General features: G+C 38.1%; 1 protein-coding gene across 3 annotated transcripts in view; it reads left to right on the forward strand.

The window, feature by feature from the left end:
- Positions 1-16266, forward strand: part of NUDT14 (nudix hydrolase 14) — a 60276-nt gene that overhangs the window by 13484 nt on the left and 30526 nt on the right. Inside the window, exons 1-2 of one of the 3 annotated variants that reach the window (XM_072038217.1) lie at positions 10680-10841; positions 14661-14704. In XM_072038217.1, coding sequence (XP_071894318.1) covers positions 10695-10841; positions 14661-14704 — 191 coding nt within the window. In that variant the 5' untranslated portion in view covers positions 10680-10694. Of the gene's footprint in view, positions 1-10679; positions 10842-10904; positions 10971-14660; positions 14705-16266 lie in introns of those variants that run through there. The other 2 variants (XM_072038218.1, XM_027458513.3) reach the window with 2 other exon arrangements.

A 16266-nucleotide genomic window follows, 5' to 3' on the forward strand; every position in this document is an offset into this window, starting at 1 on the left:
ATAGTTCCTCCAAATTTGACACCTGCTTGTTCCTGTAAGCCACCTTTTCTGCCTCGCTGAGGGTGGGTGGTTGACCTGTCAGTGTGGAGAACCCTGCTTCTTTTAATCTCCTTATTTTCTGCTTGATCTGTCAAGAATCACTGGAACACATGAGCTTCCCTAGAGCCTCCTGGTGCCCTCCACAGAGAAAGATTAATTTGTAAAAGTAATAATATAGATGTCCAGATTTAAGTGTAAAAGTTATGCTCAGAGGGGAGTAGAGATTTAATCATACCCCGAAACGGAAAACATGGCAATCAGTGAAATTTTTTCCCTAAACAGAAAAACATTGAATTCTTGCTTTTGAAGCGTTTCTCAAAATAAATTAATAAATAAATAAAACAAAATAAAAACACAACGAGTGAATGCCATTTGGTGGTGTATCTTCCCTCCCCTCTGCATGTTTGTTACAGCCCTTGTGATAGAGGAGTGGGATGACAAACCATTCCTCACAGTTGTGCCTTAGGGAGAGGGTGTAAAGGAAAAAAAGCAACTTGCTGCAGTGCAAGTTTTGTGTATTTATTATTTTTTTAGTCATAACAATGTGTCTTGCTCTTGCAGTGGAAGACTTGTAATTGTAGTATTTGTGGAAGGTAATTCTTCGTTGTCAGTCCAGCCCTGCTGAATCTGGGGAGTGGATTTATGAACTTCATTGCTTGTCTAAGATTTTAGTCACCTCTGTGTGTGGTGGGTTCCTGCCATCCCATGTTTGGGTTAAGGTCTTAGAGCTTATGGTGGCCTGGTATTCTGTTGAAGGAGCCAGCAGAACCAGCAATAAATAGATTTAAAAAGCTTACAGTGCTCAGTATTACTGAGGTGACATGCTAAAGCACCTGTAGACCTTGTCTACAAAAACACTTGCGGTAAGTGGTAACCTTGAGCTCCTGTGAGCCTTCAGTGGGTAGGAGGCGTCCTTTCCTACTTCTGCTTCACCATGGAGACACCACAGTGCTGCACCTGGCTTTCTTCCCAACTCTGTTGAAAGTTAGGATCTCCCGAGCGCTGCTTGCTAACCTTGGTTAATCTTGTTAATGCTGGTTCTTTGTTGGCATGTACCAGATTGGTGTGTGATGCAAGGTGTACAGTTCACTGAGCTATATTGTTCCTGCATTGACTTGACTTCTGCATCAGAAGTATGTTGTCCTTCGTAAGTTATAAATAAATGAATAGATTTGTTAATTATATTTTAAAATCATATTTATGTGATCTCCATTATTGCTTTACAGATGTATTTGTAAAACCAAGTAACTGAGTTTATGCATAATGGATTGTTTTCTGTGTTACTTTATTTTAATCTAGTTTTAATGATACAACAATCTAATACATACACCAGCTATTTCTTATCAGTGTTCTGCTTCAGGTGACATAGTTGGTAGGTTTTGTTTGGTTTTGAAATTAGAATGGCATTCATCTAGTGCATGGCTTTTAATGCAGCTTTATTATCTCTCTGGAAATGGAGTGGTCCGGCACGCGGTAGGAAAGGGCTCGGTTCTTTTTCTGCTGGCCCTTTGTCAACCAGAGAAGATTTTAATCAGACCGCGTGTAAGTTGCAGTGGAATTTGTTAGAATGACTAAAGAGGTAATGAGAAATATTAGACAATTGATGGTGGTGATTAGCATTTGGCTGGAATACCAGTGGCAACTTACACTGTGGTTTTATGGTGTTGTCAGTGTTGTTTTCCTCAGTGGCATAGCTAAAATAATGATGAAAGGACAGTGTCTTTCCTTCCTCTTTTGGATGAGGGTCATGACCTACGGTAGCAAAGAAGAAATTACACTTGTAGGCGTAGTGGTTGCCTTGGGACTGATGATTTTAAGATTCATTTTCTCTGACTACTCTTGTGTTTGCCTCTCTCTGCTGTACCTGCAGAGATGTGATGAGAGCGCTAAATCCTGGCCAAGTCAGTGGGGTAAATGTCTCCTTTTGATTAGGGATTCTAAGTTAGCTTGTTTTCAGCAGTCCCAAATCCTTCAGGATGGCTATACCTGTAAAGAGGGGAATGGAGAATTGCAGGAATGTGATTTGGACCAAAGCAGTGCTTGTCCACCATGTATTTTTAGAAGAGTCCTCTCCCTCAGGGGTGGAAAGAATATTTTGAGTAGTGAATGCACAGAATGAGTAGAGGAAAGAGTACAAGAGTGTGAAGTGAGATTTCTTATCTACTGTGGGGTGTCAGACTCTACAGACTTGCAGTGGGTCCTGTATGTGGAGTCCCACTCTATCCTGAAACCACCGCTGCAGGCATAACAGGCCCAGGCGTGGTAGGCCGAGAGCAGGCTTACGTGGTAGCTCTGGGGCCAAAAGAAGTCAGCTGCCAACGGACCAAAAGAGGTGAAAACAGATTTCCCAGAGACATTTTCATTCTTTCAATCTATTTAAATTTTTAAAACAAAGGTTTTAATAAAGATGTTTCAACATTCAGGGATTCAGGTGTTTGCCTGAAATGGTTCAAGTAAAATCCTTAAATTCAGATCTTCTCTTTCTGAAGTGCCTTAAACTGGAGGTTGTTGAATGCTACAAAGTGCTTTCTTAAGTCTCCTCTTCTGGAGGTGTTCAGGAAATACTAGAATTGGAGAAGGGTTTTGAACGCGTGTCTCTTGCTCCCCACATTTGTTTCTTTGTTAGAGAACTACAAAGGCCTCATGTGTGTGTGTTTGTTCCTGACTCAATGAATATGTAACGATTTATACAAATCAGGAAAACTCTACAAAAAGAAATTAAATGCGGAACACCTAAGAGTTCCCTGCAGCCCTCTGTTTGGGTATTTCCCTGGCTTTTAGTCTCTGAGCTGAAGCCAGCAGATGTGCCTCCTGTAGCACCAGAGAGTGCCATTAGCATCTGACTGTTTGTGCTGATGAGCAGAAGTTTGTATGGTTTTGAGTAGAAATGCTGTTCTGAATCCAGAAAGAGTTTTGATGAAACCTAACTTTATCCTTTTGTGGTTTAAAAAAAAAGGGTGGGGGAGAGGAGGGAGGCATTATTTTGATTATTTTCAATTTCACAACTGTCGAGCTGAAAATCTGAAGTATGGTATTCTCCTCAATACTGAATTAATTTTGAAAAATTGGATCTGTGTTTCTCAGCCTCTTATGTCGTTTGGGGAATTTTATTTTTAATTTCCTTTAATGTTCACTGAATATGTAAAGTGTACAATAAACTAATCAAATACTCTATGCTGTTTCTGCACAGGGATGTGCATTTAATGGTGGAAACACTTTTGCTTGTCCCAATAAGAATCGAGGAGACAAAGTGTTAACAATTTCTGATCATGATGTACCCAGGACAGTTGTCTCAATTGCTTCTAACATCTGATTCTCTTTAAGTTACATATCTTAATCTCATTGAACTTCATAAAGTCTAATATGTCTTTAATTATTTGGTAGATCAGGACTGCAGAATGTGAGAGATGAAATTGTGGTTACGCTGGTTCCCTCTTGTGTGGCACATACCTTTATGCAGGGGCAGCATGACTGGCGATGGAGAAACTTTTTTTGTGTTGAGGTGCTTTAACCAGCTTACATCTTTAGTGTGGCTCAGTGTGTGGTTGCAGAAGTGTTTGTGCTGTTTGCATGCCGGAGACCATGCAGGAAGCAGAGAAAGGGAGGGTGATGCTATTTTGTTGGAAGTGCTGACCTAGGTCATACTGGGCAAAAGAAATCTTAGCGGTTTAAATTTCCTGAGCTTTTCCTTTTGTCTCTTTGATAGTGATTTTGAAAAAAAAGGGGGGAGGGAGAGCAACAACAACAAAAAATAAATCAGGCAACTATTGCAAATTGTGTGATTTTTTTTTTTATCAATAACATAAAAATACAGGTAAAAGATTCTAACGATATTAGTTAAATGACATTTACTTTGTAGATTTTTAACAAGTATGGGTGTCACTGGCTGTGTGAGATGTGTATTAAGTTTGTTTCAGAATACAGTGCTTATTTACAGGAAAATACTTAGCTGCCACATCAGCTGAAAACAAAAATTGCAAATGATACCACTTTCATGTTTAGGAAGCTATTTCTTAACTATGCCCAGTCAGAGTTTCAGATTTCATGCTTTACTATAGCTTTGTGAAGAAGTAGTGTTAGTAATTTTGTAAACGTGGAAGGTGTATAGTCAGCTTATCCCTGCAAAATAAGAAAAAGTGTTACAGACTTCTAATTTAACGGTATCATAGGAATTTAGGTAAAACTTGGAGCATTTGAATACTTGCTTTAAATGTAGTCTTCAAAATATTCTAATAGCTTATTTTAAAAAATCTACCTAGTAGATTTTTCTACCTTTCAACAGAACTTACTGGAATCAACTTGGTACTGGAAAAAGCCCCATCTGTATCTCAAGTTATAACCTTAAACTATATGCTGACCTGGCAGTAAAATGATGTTAGTGAGAAAAGTCATAAATTTGACCTTTGTGCATATTGTGTTTCCTAATGCAGGCACCGTATCCTTGCTCTTTGTAGTGTAGATTTCAGTATACTGAAAATACACTATAGCTACTACATATTTGACTTCTAATAAAGCACATTTGATATGTATATGTAATTGCTCTTTGTAATAATGTATAATAAAAATGGAAAAAAAAAAAAAACACACAACCAAGGACAGAAAGGGGATTTAACTCAATTTAGTGTATTCATATATGCTTAATTCTCGTGTTTCATAAATTTCATTCAAATGTAAGTGATCTTACTGATAGCTGAATGCCAAACTAGACTGCAACAACTCCATTGTTGAAAAGTACACACAAAAAACAAACTGTGACCTGAAAAGTAAACTTCCAGAGGATTATATGAGAAAGTTTACTTACACATCAAGTATCTTAGCTGTAATTGTTCTGGCAGTTGATGTACATAAAATGAACAAAGTGGCTTGGCCCAGTATTGCATTAACAGTTGAATAAATTAGTGTGTTCTCCATTGTTTATTTTACCTCCTAAAGTGTGAAAAAATTGCACCTTTGAACAGTAACCTCTATTGCCATAACCATCTGTTTGCAGTTTCATTACAAACTCCTACCAGAATAACCCTCACTTTGAAGAGAAAATTGATACGGGTTGTAAAAATTCTAGTCTATGACCTTAGGTTTTATGTCTCTTTAGGTATCCCTGGTGTGGTCTATACTGGTGTGTATTATGATTTCTTCAAGAAGTAACTTTGTCTTCCAGCTAACTTCAGATAAGAAGTCAAATCCGTGCTTCAGAGTTTGCTGTCGCACAGAGCTCAGCACCTTTATCTCTCGTTCAAGATCCTTAGATGTAAAACAAGTGTAGTGGAGACTACAGTAACTTTGCCCTTCCCTGCCCAGAAATGCTGTGTCAGCTGGAGCTGGCATGCTGTTCTTTTTAGTGAGTAGCTTTGTTTGTCCCTGTGAATTTTGCTAGACTTAGTCTTACTTACAAAATGGTTAATATTGTCAATTAAAGCCAATTAGCAGCAGTAGATGTAGTACTTTAGACACAACATTGATTTTTAATGTAATTGAAAAGTCATCAGTTTGTATATTTTTGGATGCACATTCCACAAAGGCACTAAAACCAGTCATTTCTATCTGAAATATTTGAATAGTGGTTAAGTTAAAAACTGCAAAACACCATTATTAGTAATCACGATGCTTTTAAAATAAACATTCCGGATAGTTTAGTAATGAAATCTTACAGGCTTTGTTTAAAAAACAAACACCTCCCCCTTTCCTCTGGAGCTTAAACAGTGGCTTGTTTAAAAAACAGTAAAATTCCATAACACTTAAACTCTTTTGAAGTAGGTCTTCAACATCAGCAAGTAATTCTGCAAATTGCTTTTGAAGATGAGGCTTCATTTACTCCAGCATGTGCAGTCTGATTGAGTGGATTAGTGGGTGTGGACTGAAATTGTAATTTAGGCTTTTTTTGTGTGTGCATGTGTCTTTCTCTCAAACACTCCTTATCAGATGCATCTCTATATTCTTGCAATAATTTTGAGTAGACCCAAGAGTACTCTTTTTAATAGTCGTTGGTGAAAATTTGGTGTGTGTATAATGGCATTACATTCATGTTAGCTACTATTTTTTTCCCATCAGTTTTTATTGGAGAGTGTATTTTTTTTTTTTTCAGATCACTTTCCAGAACCAGCTTGCTGTATGGTTACACAAATGCTAGTGGTAGGGTAGGGGTAGAGCAGAGTTATGCAGCTGGAGTAGAAAAAGGGGCAGCCTGGGTTTAGATTGACTTTACAGTGTTACAGGACAGCACCCCTGGACAGTTTAACAGAAACAATTCACATTTAACTGAGTAGTTATGTAATAGGATAGCCAAGCGTAAGGCGGTTCAGTAGTACTGATGTATTCCTTCGAAAGGAAAAGAAAAAGGTCCAGGCACTCAACTCATGAAAATCAGAATGATTTCATTACTTTTTTTTTTTGTCCATGTTTTTATGCTGTCTGAGAATACTTCTCTTCATTTTAAAAGATACATAATACTTTCTGTAAAATGTGTAGTTATATAAAGAGAAGACAGCTACCTCCCTGCTTCTCACAAATCAAACTGTTGAAATAGACAAAAAAATAAAAAGCACAATTGCTATGTCATTACTTCAAACAGATTTTATATGCAAAATAGCTGGTTCGGGATGATTGTTTCTATACGAAAAAATTGAAAATAAATTGACCTTGAATATTTGACTGTCCATTTGCATTCTTTTTTTGTGGATGAAAAGGATACTTTTATATAGCAGGACAGCTCTCTAGCTCCTATAAAGAAAAAGAGATGCTAAACACTGCCCTAATTTACTAATCTAACAAAACAATGGGGAGCAATTAAACTTCTAAAGCATATGGAATGGCTATTTCATTTTATTCTTAGTTGGAAAACTGCACAAGTCCAAACATGTTTTAGCTGTCTTTCTCTGTATAATTTCTGTTCTTCATACAGGTTTCACAATATTATGTTGATGATTTCTGCTTTATTGCTCCAAAATAATCTGAAACTATGGGGGTACATGGATTTTCTGGCATCCAAACTGGTGGTTTTCCTTATTTATTTGTTTCTTTAGACAACTTATGTGTTTGGCAGTGTTGAAAATACTACACAAATATTCAGGCAGTGTAAGGTAATTTGATCACTAGTTGTCTGATATGAAAGTGAAAAGCGTAATGTATTCAGTCCTGAGTTTGTTTTGGCCTGGAAGCACAGCTCATGTTGGCACATCACTGTGGACACTGGAAACATCATGTATTAATTATATATAGCAAAGAATTATAGCATTAATATTTCACCTGGCAAGAAATGGTATGCACGAGGTTATAAATCCTCATATGTTTCCACTAAAAATTGCTACAGATATGACATCAGATTCTATTAAAGTGAAAAAAGAAATGTAACAGGGAAATTTGAACTGATACGGGTGCTTCTTCTGCATTGAGGGAGGAAAGAAAGGGAAAGGTTCATTTCCAAAAGGGTGAGGGTTTAAGTGGCAACATCCAGCATCTCCTGTCTTGCTAGGTTTACCTAGCAAGAAGTCCACTCTGTGTAGCCCAAGAACTGTGGCTGATAGAGAAGCAGTAGTTAATGCACATCTCCAGGACATATTTACCATTGTAGGAACATAAATTTTGTAAACCAAGATGCACTGAGTTACTGAGTTGATGTAATTGCAAATTTACCTCTGGGCAGTTATTATTGATCATAAAAAGCAGTGAAAAGCATTAAGCTAAGACCACTTAAGAAAATAAAAGTAACAAGAGGTTGCAGCAACTGGCTGAGTTGGTGCAGATTTTTGTCTGTCTTTAGGAGTCAGTTACTTAATAAAATGAAGAGTTTGCTGTTCTCTTGCCATGTGGTTCTGGGCAACGAGGAGATACCTCAGCAAAAGAATGTGTAGCAAATTTCCAGATAGAGGTTACGCTATGTGCTCTGGTACTAAACTGGATGAATTTAGAGAAGATTGGTTGAATATGGGAAAGTACGCAATAGAAAACAGATCTTACAAATGCATTTAATGAAAAAATACACTTCTAAGATTTTTCTTCATGAGAACAGAAGGCAAAATTTTATTGTTCCTGTAGGAAGTTTTACAGTTTTGATACATGTAAATGATTAAACAGGGACTGCACACTTGCTTGACACTGCTGACTCTGGTTTAAGACCGTTATTTGCCAAATAATTTTTTATTTTAATTTTTTACCTGTAATGCTGATATATGATTGCTTGAAGAATGGTCATAATCCCTTTGCATTGAGGGCATTAACTGCTTTTCTGTCTTAGAACTGTGGTAACAGACAAAATGGAGCAGTGAGGATAGAGTTATTTTTATGCTATAATTGCATCAACTTCAGGAGTTCAATTTTTTTTTCACAAGCATGGAACATTTATGTCACGGATAACCGCTTTAAACCCAGCCCAACTGGTAGAGGCTAGGGGATCGTTACTGTTGTTTCTCATTTTAACCCTCATAACCTGTGCATGTAGCTTATCTATACCATAATGTATTTGCCTTTCTTCCTTAACTGCCGCTGTTTGTTTACACCAACTGTGTCTGGGCTCTAACTGAATTGTAAGATCATTGAACAGGAACTGTTCCCACTAAGTATTCTTAATGCCCATCACAATGGGTCGCCAAACGTCTGGTTGTCTCTCCTGTTATGTAAACAATAAGAAGTTAATCATTGTCATGGACAGATTTTTTCTTTCCTCTTTGAATGGCATAGGTGAAGCTAGTTTGCTTATTTTGGACGTATGTCTCCAACATTTAAATTATCTGCTTTCTTAGCCTGTTACCAGCCTCATCAAAAGTGTAACCTAAGGTATGAACCCCTTTTACTGAGGTGGCTTTGGTGCAGCTGTACAGTTCGTGGAAAATTTGGCTGCTGTCTGTCCAAGCAGCGCTTTTCTCTGGATAAACATAGGAGATGCTGCTGGCCAATGTTTTCAATTCAGCAGCTGTTTAAATTGTCATACTTTAAATAATGCAAATTTAAAAAGAGCTTTATGTAGAGTCTGAACAAATATCTTTACTGCTTCGGTCATGTATTGTATGTACAGGGCTCCTTACGAGAAGTTTTTCTGTTATTTAAGTTGGTGCAATTCTAATGTAAGGTTTGTCTTTTTGAATGGTCTGAACTCCCAACAATCACTACAGGAAATATGTTACTGTAAACCTTCATGATGAGGATTTGCTTTAGATAACCTCAGTTTAACCGTTGTGTAACGATTATTACCTAATGTTAAAGAAACATTTAAAGAGAGATTTCTTTTTTTAGTGTTATTGCACCTACTACACTAGCATGTTTTCTATTTACTCTTAAGAATAAAACTTTACCTAGCCTAGATTGTATTAAACATTAAATCAGGATGTTTTAAAATGTATATATACAATGCAGTTTGTACCACGGGTTCCTCAGAAGGAGCCAGTTCAGTGCCCAGGTAGGCCTTAGACTTTCTCCTCAGGTACCGAGCAATGACAGAGTCTTCTGTATTATAAGAAGTAGTGAACAATTATTTTATACTCACCATCACAATGTCATTTGTGTTTTTTAAGAGCTGCCGTGCCAGCCCTTAGTGTGGCCCTCTACATAGGTTACATTAAGCTGCGTGGCACCACCAGCTCTTTTTCTTCCTCACCATCTCAAAACTCAGTAGCACTGGAAGAGCCCTGGTCCTGTTACTTATAACTGCAGCACCACACCACTAATTCACTTGTGTTATCTGTGAGCAGATCCCATTCTTTGGGAGGAGCAGAATGATCCTTGGGAGAAGTCCTATACCTGTCTCTCCAAAATCACATCAAAGTGCTTACTGCCTCCATCTGAAGAAGTCACATCTGCACAGAAACCCATGTTGGGGGTCCCTATGAGGCTCTACACAATGGTAGAGACCACAGCCAAACTGCAGGGGTTTTGCTTTGTGTTTTTTTTGTTTATTTTTTGACAGCTGGGGATGGTATCAGTGCGATGCTGAGCTGAGCGTTGCTATACATGGAGAGACGTTTCCCAAAAGCACGAGCTGTGTGTTGGTACTGTCCACAGCGATGAGAAGGAGGAATGCATTCCAGCTGCCCCCAAACTACTTCTGGTAGTCTTTATTGGCTAGACTGGGCTAAATCTTACAGGAGTTTCTCTAGTGAGCAAAAGTTATCTTTTGCACAGGTAACCTGACAGCAATGGGACCACATCGTTCAGACACCATATTGCATAAGATGGTAGAGGAAAGCAGAGGACAGTTATATCCCTGGTGCAGTGAGTCTTACGGCATTTTATCCAGAGACAGAAAGAGTGTAGGTGGGAAAAAGAATGGTATTCTGATCAGAGGCTGTAGACAAGTCCAATTTATCTGTCACAGATGGTGCGAACAGGCTGCTGCCTGTAAGTATGGCAGTGAGCAGGTGCAGGAAGGGTCTTAGGAAATGGTTTCACGGATAGAGGAAGGACAGAGAATGTGGAGATCAGGTATGGGTGGCATCATAAACAGCGCCTTGCTGGTAGGAGCCACATCTGCTGAACTTGTATCCACTGTCAGCACTTGTCTAGCAAAGAGCTCTGTGCAGTGCGTGGTTGTCCTGCAGTCGCTTGAACGGAAAGGGATCGAGTTCGCTCCACGTGGACTGGGAAGCTTGTAGTATGCTGTTGTAATTCTAAGTTGTCAATGCCGTTATCAAGTCAGTCTTACAGACAAAACGAGCAGGACTTGTGACATGCTATTGCACACTCAAGCAGTGTATAGAAATGGCTATTTGTGCTTGCTTTTCTTGGAGGGGGAGAAGGAGGAAGGGACTGTGTTTAATTTGGATGCCTTCTGGGGGCATTGTCTTCTGACAACCTTCAACTGCCTTCTGTCAAAGGTCTGAAAGGGTGGTCTGGGGAAGCATGGCTCTATGCCTCCTCTATTCTTAAATTTTCCTTTTGCTGTTAAAGGCAAGATGGACATCTCGCCTGACCTGATACGGCTTTCTTACGCAATTTGTGCTTATGTAAGTAATCTGTCTTCTGAGTAACATGAAACGAAGCTGTCTTACATGCTGCCCCCCCTGGAATACAGCTTTATTAATTTACACATACTATATGCACTAGTTCATCATTGCAACATGACAGAATCTGATCACTGAGCACAGAAGTAGAGTGTAATTACTTTGTAATTAAAGATTTACCAAATCAATTGCGTGTTATATACTGCTGTGAAGAGTATCAAAACTGCTATTTCAAAGAGATAAAAACTAATATAGTGTTGACATATCTCTCTTTAATAGAGACATTTCTTATTTGAAGGACAGTTAAGTCAGTTTTACACGTAAAGTGTTAAGTGTCCGTGTTAAGATCTCACAGTGATCTATTTTGCTTACTTCTCACACTTCAATGAGAAATGCTTTGATTGTTCCTTAATAGACGTTGGAGAACGGACTACTTAATATAAATATATATATATTAAAATGAAGAACATTAAGTGTTTGAGAGAGCCTTCATATTTCACAAAGATGCTTCTGGTTTTTGGGAGTGGTGTTGACCCACAGATACCTTTTAATTCTTTGCAACTGTCTGTAATTGTGGTGATAAGAGAACATTGTCAAAGGTAGAAGACAGGATATACAGAATGGGATGGTTAAATTTAACAAGTAGTCATGGCTACCTGGCTTTTAAAGGCATGAATCTTGATGAGTTCTGCAATTAATATTTTTGTCTTAATGATAAGATAGGTATATTATGTACAGCTTTACATAGTTGGTTGGAAACTGGTTAGAATTAATGTTCTGTAAAGTATGTAAAGCAGCATAAGAACCATTGGTAACTGTTTACATGCTATTAATAATTAGCAACCTTCATACTAGTCTGTTAGGAAAGAACCATGCATTGGGTACAATAGAAACTCAACTCCATACGGTTGGGTTCAAATTACATTTGACTTGGACAATAGGGCATGAATGGTGCTCATTTGAGTTTCTGCCATTGTAAACAATGAGATGTTGGAATGTTTCATTTGTTTATTGATTTATTTATTTGGACAGGTGCAGGTTGATCATATGAAATAAATTCGTATTCAAATATAGACAGACAAGACCTTAACAACGTTGTCCAGACTGAGTATATGATCATAACCAGCATCTTGAATGGACAGATTAAAATTAATTTAGCCTGTGGCTGGTTTTGAATTTGGGATTTAAACTAACCGAATTATGTTCTAGAGAAAGTGCTTATATGCTGTCCAGCTGCTTAGAAAATAGAAAAAGTAAAGTATTTCCTGATTTTTATTTTTTGAAATACTAAGTTTCTTCTTTTACTTTCTGTTAAAAATAATTTGCACGTCTATGTGGTAGGTTCTGTTAATGTTAATGGGGCTCACCCATGAGAAGAGGGCATTTGAATCTGATGGATCCCATCTGGTTGAGGCTCATTCTCTAGGGTGTAATTTTCCTCAGCTATTTGAAACCCTTTCATAAGTGCTCCAAAGCAATCAGGTTCTATAATTTGCAAAACGATGGCAGGAGGAAAAAGTCAGGACGATTATTGCTGTGATCACACCATGGGAATTAGTATCACAGGACTAATAGCCTGAGTCAATTCTAGGATATCTGTGGTGCAGGCATTTCTGTCTTCTCCATCAGCTGGACACTCACATTTCTCTCAAGCTGACACTACAAAGGGAGAATGGATGGGAGCACATCTTACTGTGTAGGGCAGAGGAAGGTTAAAGCTGGAGAACCAATGTGAAGGTACATGCAGAAGACATTCCCAGTACACACTTTCCCAAATTGCTCATGCCAAACAACAAACTGCATAGCAATCTGCAAGGAAGAGAAAATCCCACACATTAATGTCTTACAGGTAGTAATGAATCTACAAAAGGATTGAGCAGACCTTATGAATTTAATACATTAAACCATATTGCCACACAGCATTGCTCTGTGCTATTGAGTGTTGCATCTATGTGTTGTCCTAGTCCTTTCATAGTTCCTCTGTCTCTCACCAGGTGGAACAGATTGGATGTACACTCAGCTTGATGACCAAGGGTTTTAATGTTTCAGTTCACACAGAATTTGCTGTCTTTATTTCTCTTTCAACATTATGTTACGTTTAAACAATGAAACGGCTTCTCTTCTGATGCATGCATTTGATTCCTGTCAGTGCTACAGAAGTTATGCACAGGCACCGATGGAAGAGCAGACTAGAGTTTCTCTTGAGGTGGACAACTGTTTATAATTAGAGCTGTGGGAATGAAGGCAAACGCTGCTAGCAAGCAAACAGTCACTCTTCGAAAAAGCTCGGTAAACTCATAAAGCTCAGGAGCTTAATCTCTGAACCAGAGTGCTTGTTATCTAATCCCCACCAGCTGTTGTGTACTTGGTAGCCATGACATCTGTAATAGAGCTGAAGGGCCTGTCTATATTGGTTGGCACCTTTACCCACCAACTGAACCTGATTCTTCTTTCATTGCTTGCATTTACCTGCCTTAAATCATTAACCAGTTGCTCAGGGTTTGACCATCCGTTTAATCATACTTTATAATAGAGAGCTTGTGCTGCTCTTCACATTAGGCATGTTTTAGGTTTGTAGGTCTTCAGCTGGTCTGTTACTTGCCTTGCTAATACAAGAAAGGTGTCAACCAAAAGAATTTCCTCAGGTTGTATGCTGAGTCCTTATACAGACTTAAAACTGACTGAGGAGGGAATTTCATCAAGCTATTCTTCATCTGAAGAATATTTCCACACATCTAATAGATAGGGTACAGAATTATATACTGTATAGTGGCCTTCCAGTACCTAAGTGGGGCCTACAGGAAAGCTGGGCAGGGACTCTTTGTCAGGGAATGGAGTGATAGGACGCGGAGTAATGGTTTTAAACTAAAAGCAGGTAGGTTTAGATTAGGCATCAGGAGGAAATTCTTTACTCTGAGGATGGTGAGGCACTGGCACAGGCTGCCAGAGAAGGACTAGCGTTCAAGGCAAGGCTGGATGGAGCTTTCGGCAACCTGGGCTGTGGAAGGTGTCCTTGCCCATGGCAGGGGGTTGGAACTGGATCTTCTTCAAGGTCCCTTCTAACCCAAGCCATTCTGATTCTATGTATGTCTCTGTTACCTGCTGTGTACGAACTGATGAAGGTGGTTACAGAACACAGAATATATATGCAACTGTGTGTGTGTACTGTTGAAAAGTGGTGGTTTTCAGGTGTTTGTTTCAGCCGTGTTACCTGTGGTACCTGTCATTTATTAAGATAACAGAGGTGTGAGTAGTAAACTGTGACACAGTACAGGAGGTAAATGCTGAGCTGTCCTGCAAAGCTAAGTCTACTTCAGCACATGTATCATGGAAGAACTTAGACCTGTGGGTTATTTTACTGGTTGAAAGTTAGCTGTATATAGCTTCCTAGCACCTGAATGAGTAGATTGGGGTTTGGAGTTGACACCATGGCCAGAATTGGGCTCAAAGACTACCTCAGTCGTTCATTAGCTGTCAGCCTAATACTGTGGACTAAAGCTTCAGAAATCCCTAAGATAGTTCTCACCATCTTTAATACTTACTGTCAAAATCCAGAATAATGACATCGTAAGTAAAACCAGTACTATCAAGTGTTCAAAAAATACCTTCTAAAATTTTGTTCAATTTCATTGTAGTCAGTTTTTATTTGGAATTAATTTTACTGATGCATTTATATATTTTTTTTTTCCATAGAATGGCACTAAGAAGTTCTGGGACTTTATGAGGACACATGACAGGTAACAGATGGAATCACATTATTTCCTTTTTTCTATATGTTGTATTTCATACTCTTCCACTGGTCAAATCTTAGTATATTGAGTTTCTTGTTTTTCCTCCAAATTCCTCTTCAATTCTTACTTCTTGCATAATGCAGTTACTTCTTTACTACTTTAAACAGAATTAGCAGAAATTTTAAAATCTTCTTATGGTTCGTTATGTCTTTCAGTATGTTTTGTCTGTGCCTGACTTTTCAGATGTTAAGAGTTTTGGCACGTGATACATTGCATATGATGTAATGATACAGAAGATGGAACTAAAAGTTTGAATTGTATGAAGCTTTCTTCTTTGAGTGTGGATATATTGACTGAGGGAAGGACTCCGTCCGCACATAGTTAACCCTGTTATTTGTGTCGATAAACAGTCTGGGACCAAATATGTGACCGCGTTCCCTCACCTCTGAATATACAAGCCCAAATATTGCCCTACAAAGGCTCATAAAAAGAGGTCTAAAGTTACAGTCATACCATTTGATTTTGTCACTGGCAATTTTTTGCAATGAGGTGGAGATTATGTTTCATGTTTGATCAAATCTTAGTATTGTGCTTTTTTATTTTGTTTTGTATTTTAATCCTCTCCATCACTGCTATATAATGATGTTTCAGGCAAAGCCTAATTCAAGTGACTTTGCAAATGTCTGAAACCTTTCAGCCCATGCATTCTGTAGACCAAAATGCTCTCCTAATCACACAGGAAAAAATGGATGACCTCTGACTTTATTCTGTCTTTTAATTGTATTTTTTCCTATAAAGGAGGTAAAGTAGTTTACTCCTGATGCTAAAGAATGAAAAATAATAACAACTAGGGTATGTATGATGTAGAGGCAGTCTCAGAGTTACTAAATTGTAAAGTATTTGTCTCTTTTTAAATGTATAACAATGCAATCTAGTTACTGAAAATTCAGGTATTGGAAAATAAAAAGCAGAGGTACCGACTTTTCCCTAGGAAATAAAAGGATTTTTTTTAATTTATTAATGTATAAAATGTAGAAAGTACTAATGGCAAAAGAAATTGTGACACAACCAGAGTCATGTAGAGAGAGAGAGATTCTTCTTGTGTATGAGGTAAGTAGGTAATATCAATTGCATTTTCTGAAATTTTGCTCTGCCAGAACCTTCTAAATCCTTACAATGAATGTTTTTGTTTTAGGCTCTTGAAATGGATTTTTGTATCTCTTCAGTGATAACATTTTTTATCAATATAAAGATTATGAAGGTAAAAGTTCCAAGAAGACTAGGAAAATATTAAATTGATTAAAAATGCCTGTACTGCCTGAGGTTAAGGGAAGAAAAAGGAGTGATATTTCACTACTGAACTTCACACTTGCTTTTGGAATTTGCCTGGAAGACAGTTCTGTCTTTGCACTTTGTCTGTCCATATGGGCATGTGCCAGGATTTATGAGCACAGATACAAAAGCTGAAATGATAATTGATTGCTGGAAATTTAATATGTGCCTTGTACTTTCAAGCAAGTGAATCCAGCCTCAAGTCACTGTGCTGAGAAGAACATATCTTCCAGAAG

This window comes from Anas platyrhynchos, chromosome 5 (assembly GCF_047663525.1).
Source record: "Anas platyrhynchos isolate ZD024472 breed Pekin duck chromosome 5, IASCAAS_PekinDuck_T2T, whole genome shotgun sequence".
Classification (NCBI taxonomy): domain Eukaryota; kingdom Metazoa; phylum Chordata; class Aves; order Anseriformes; family Anatidae; genus Anas; species Anas platyrhynchos.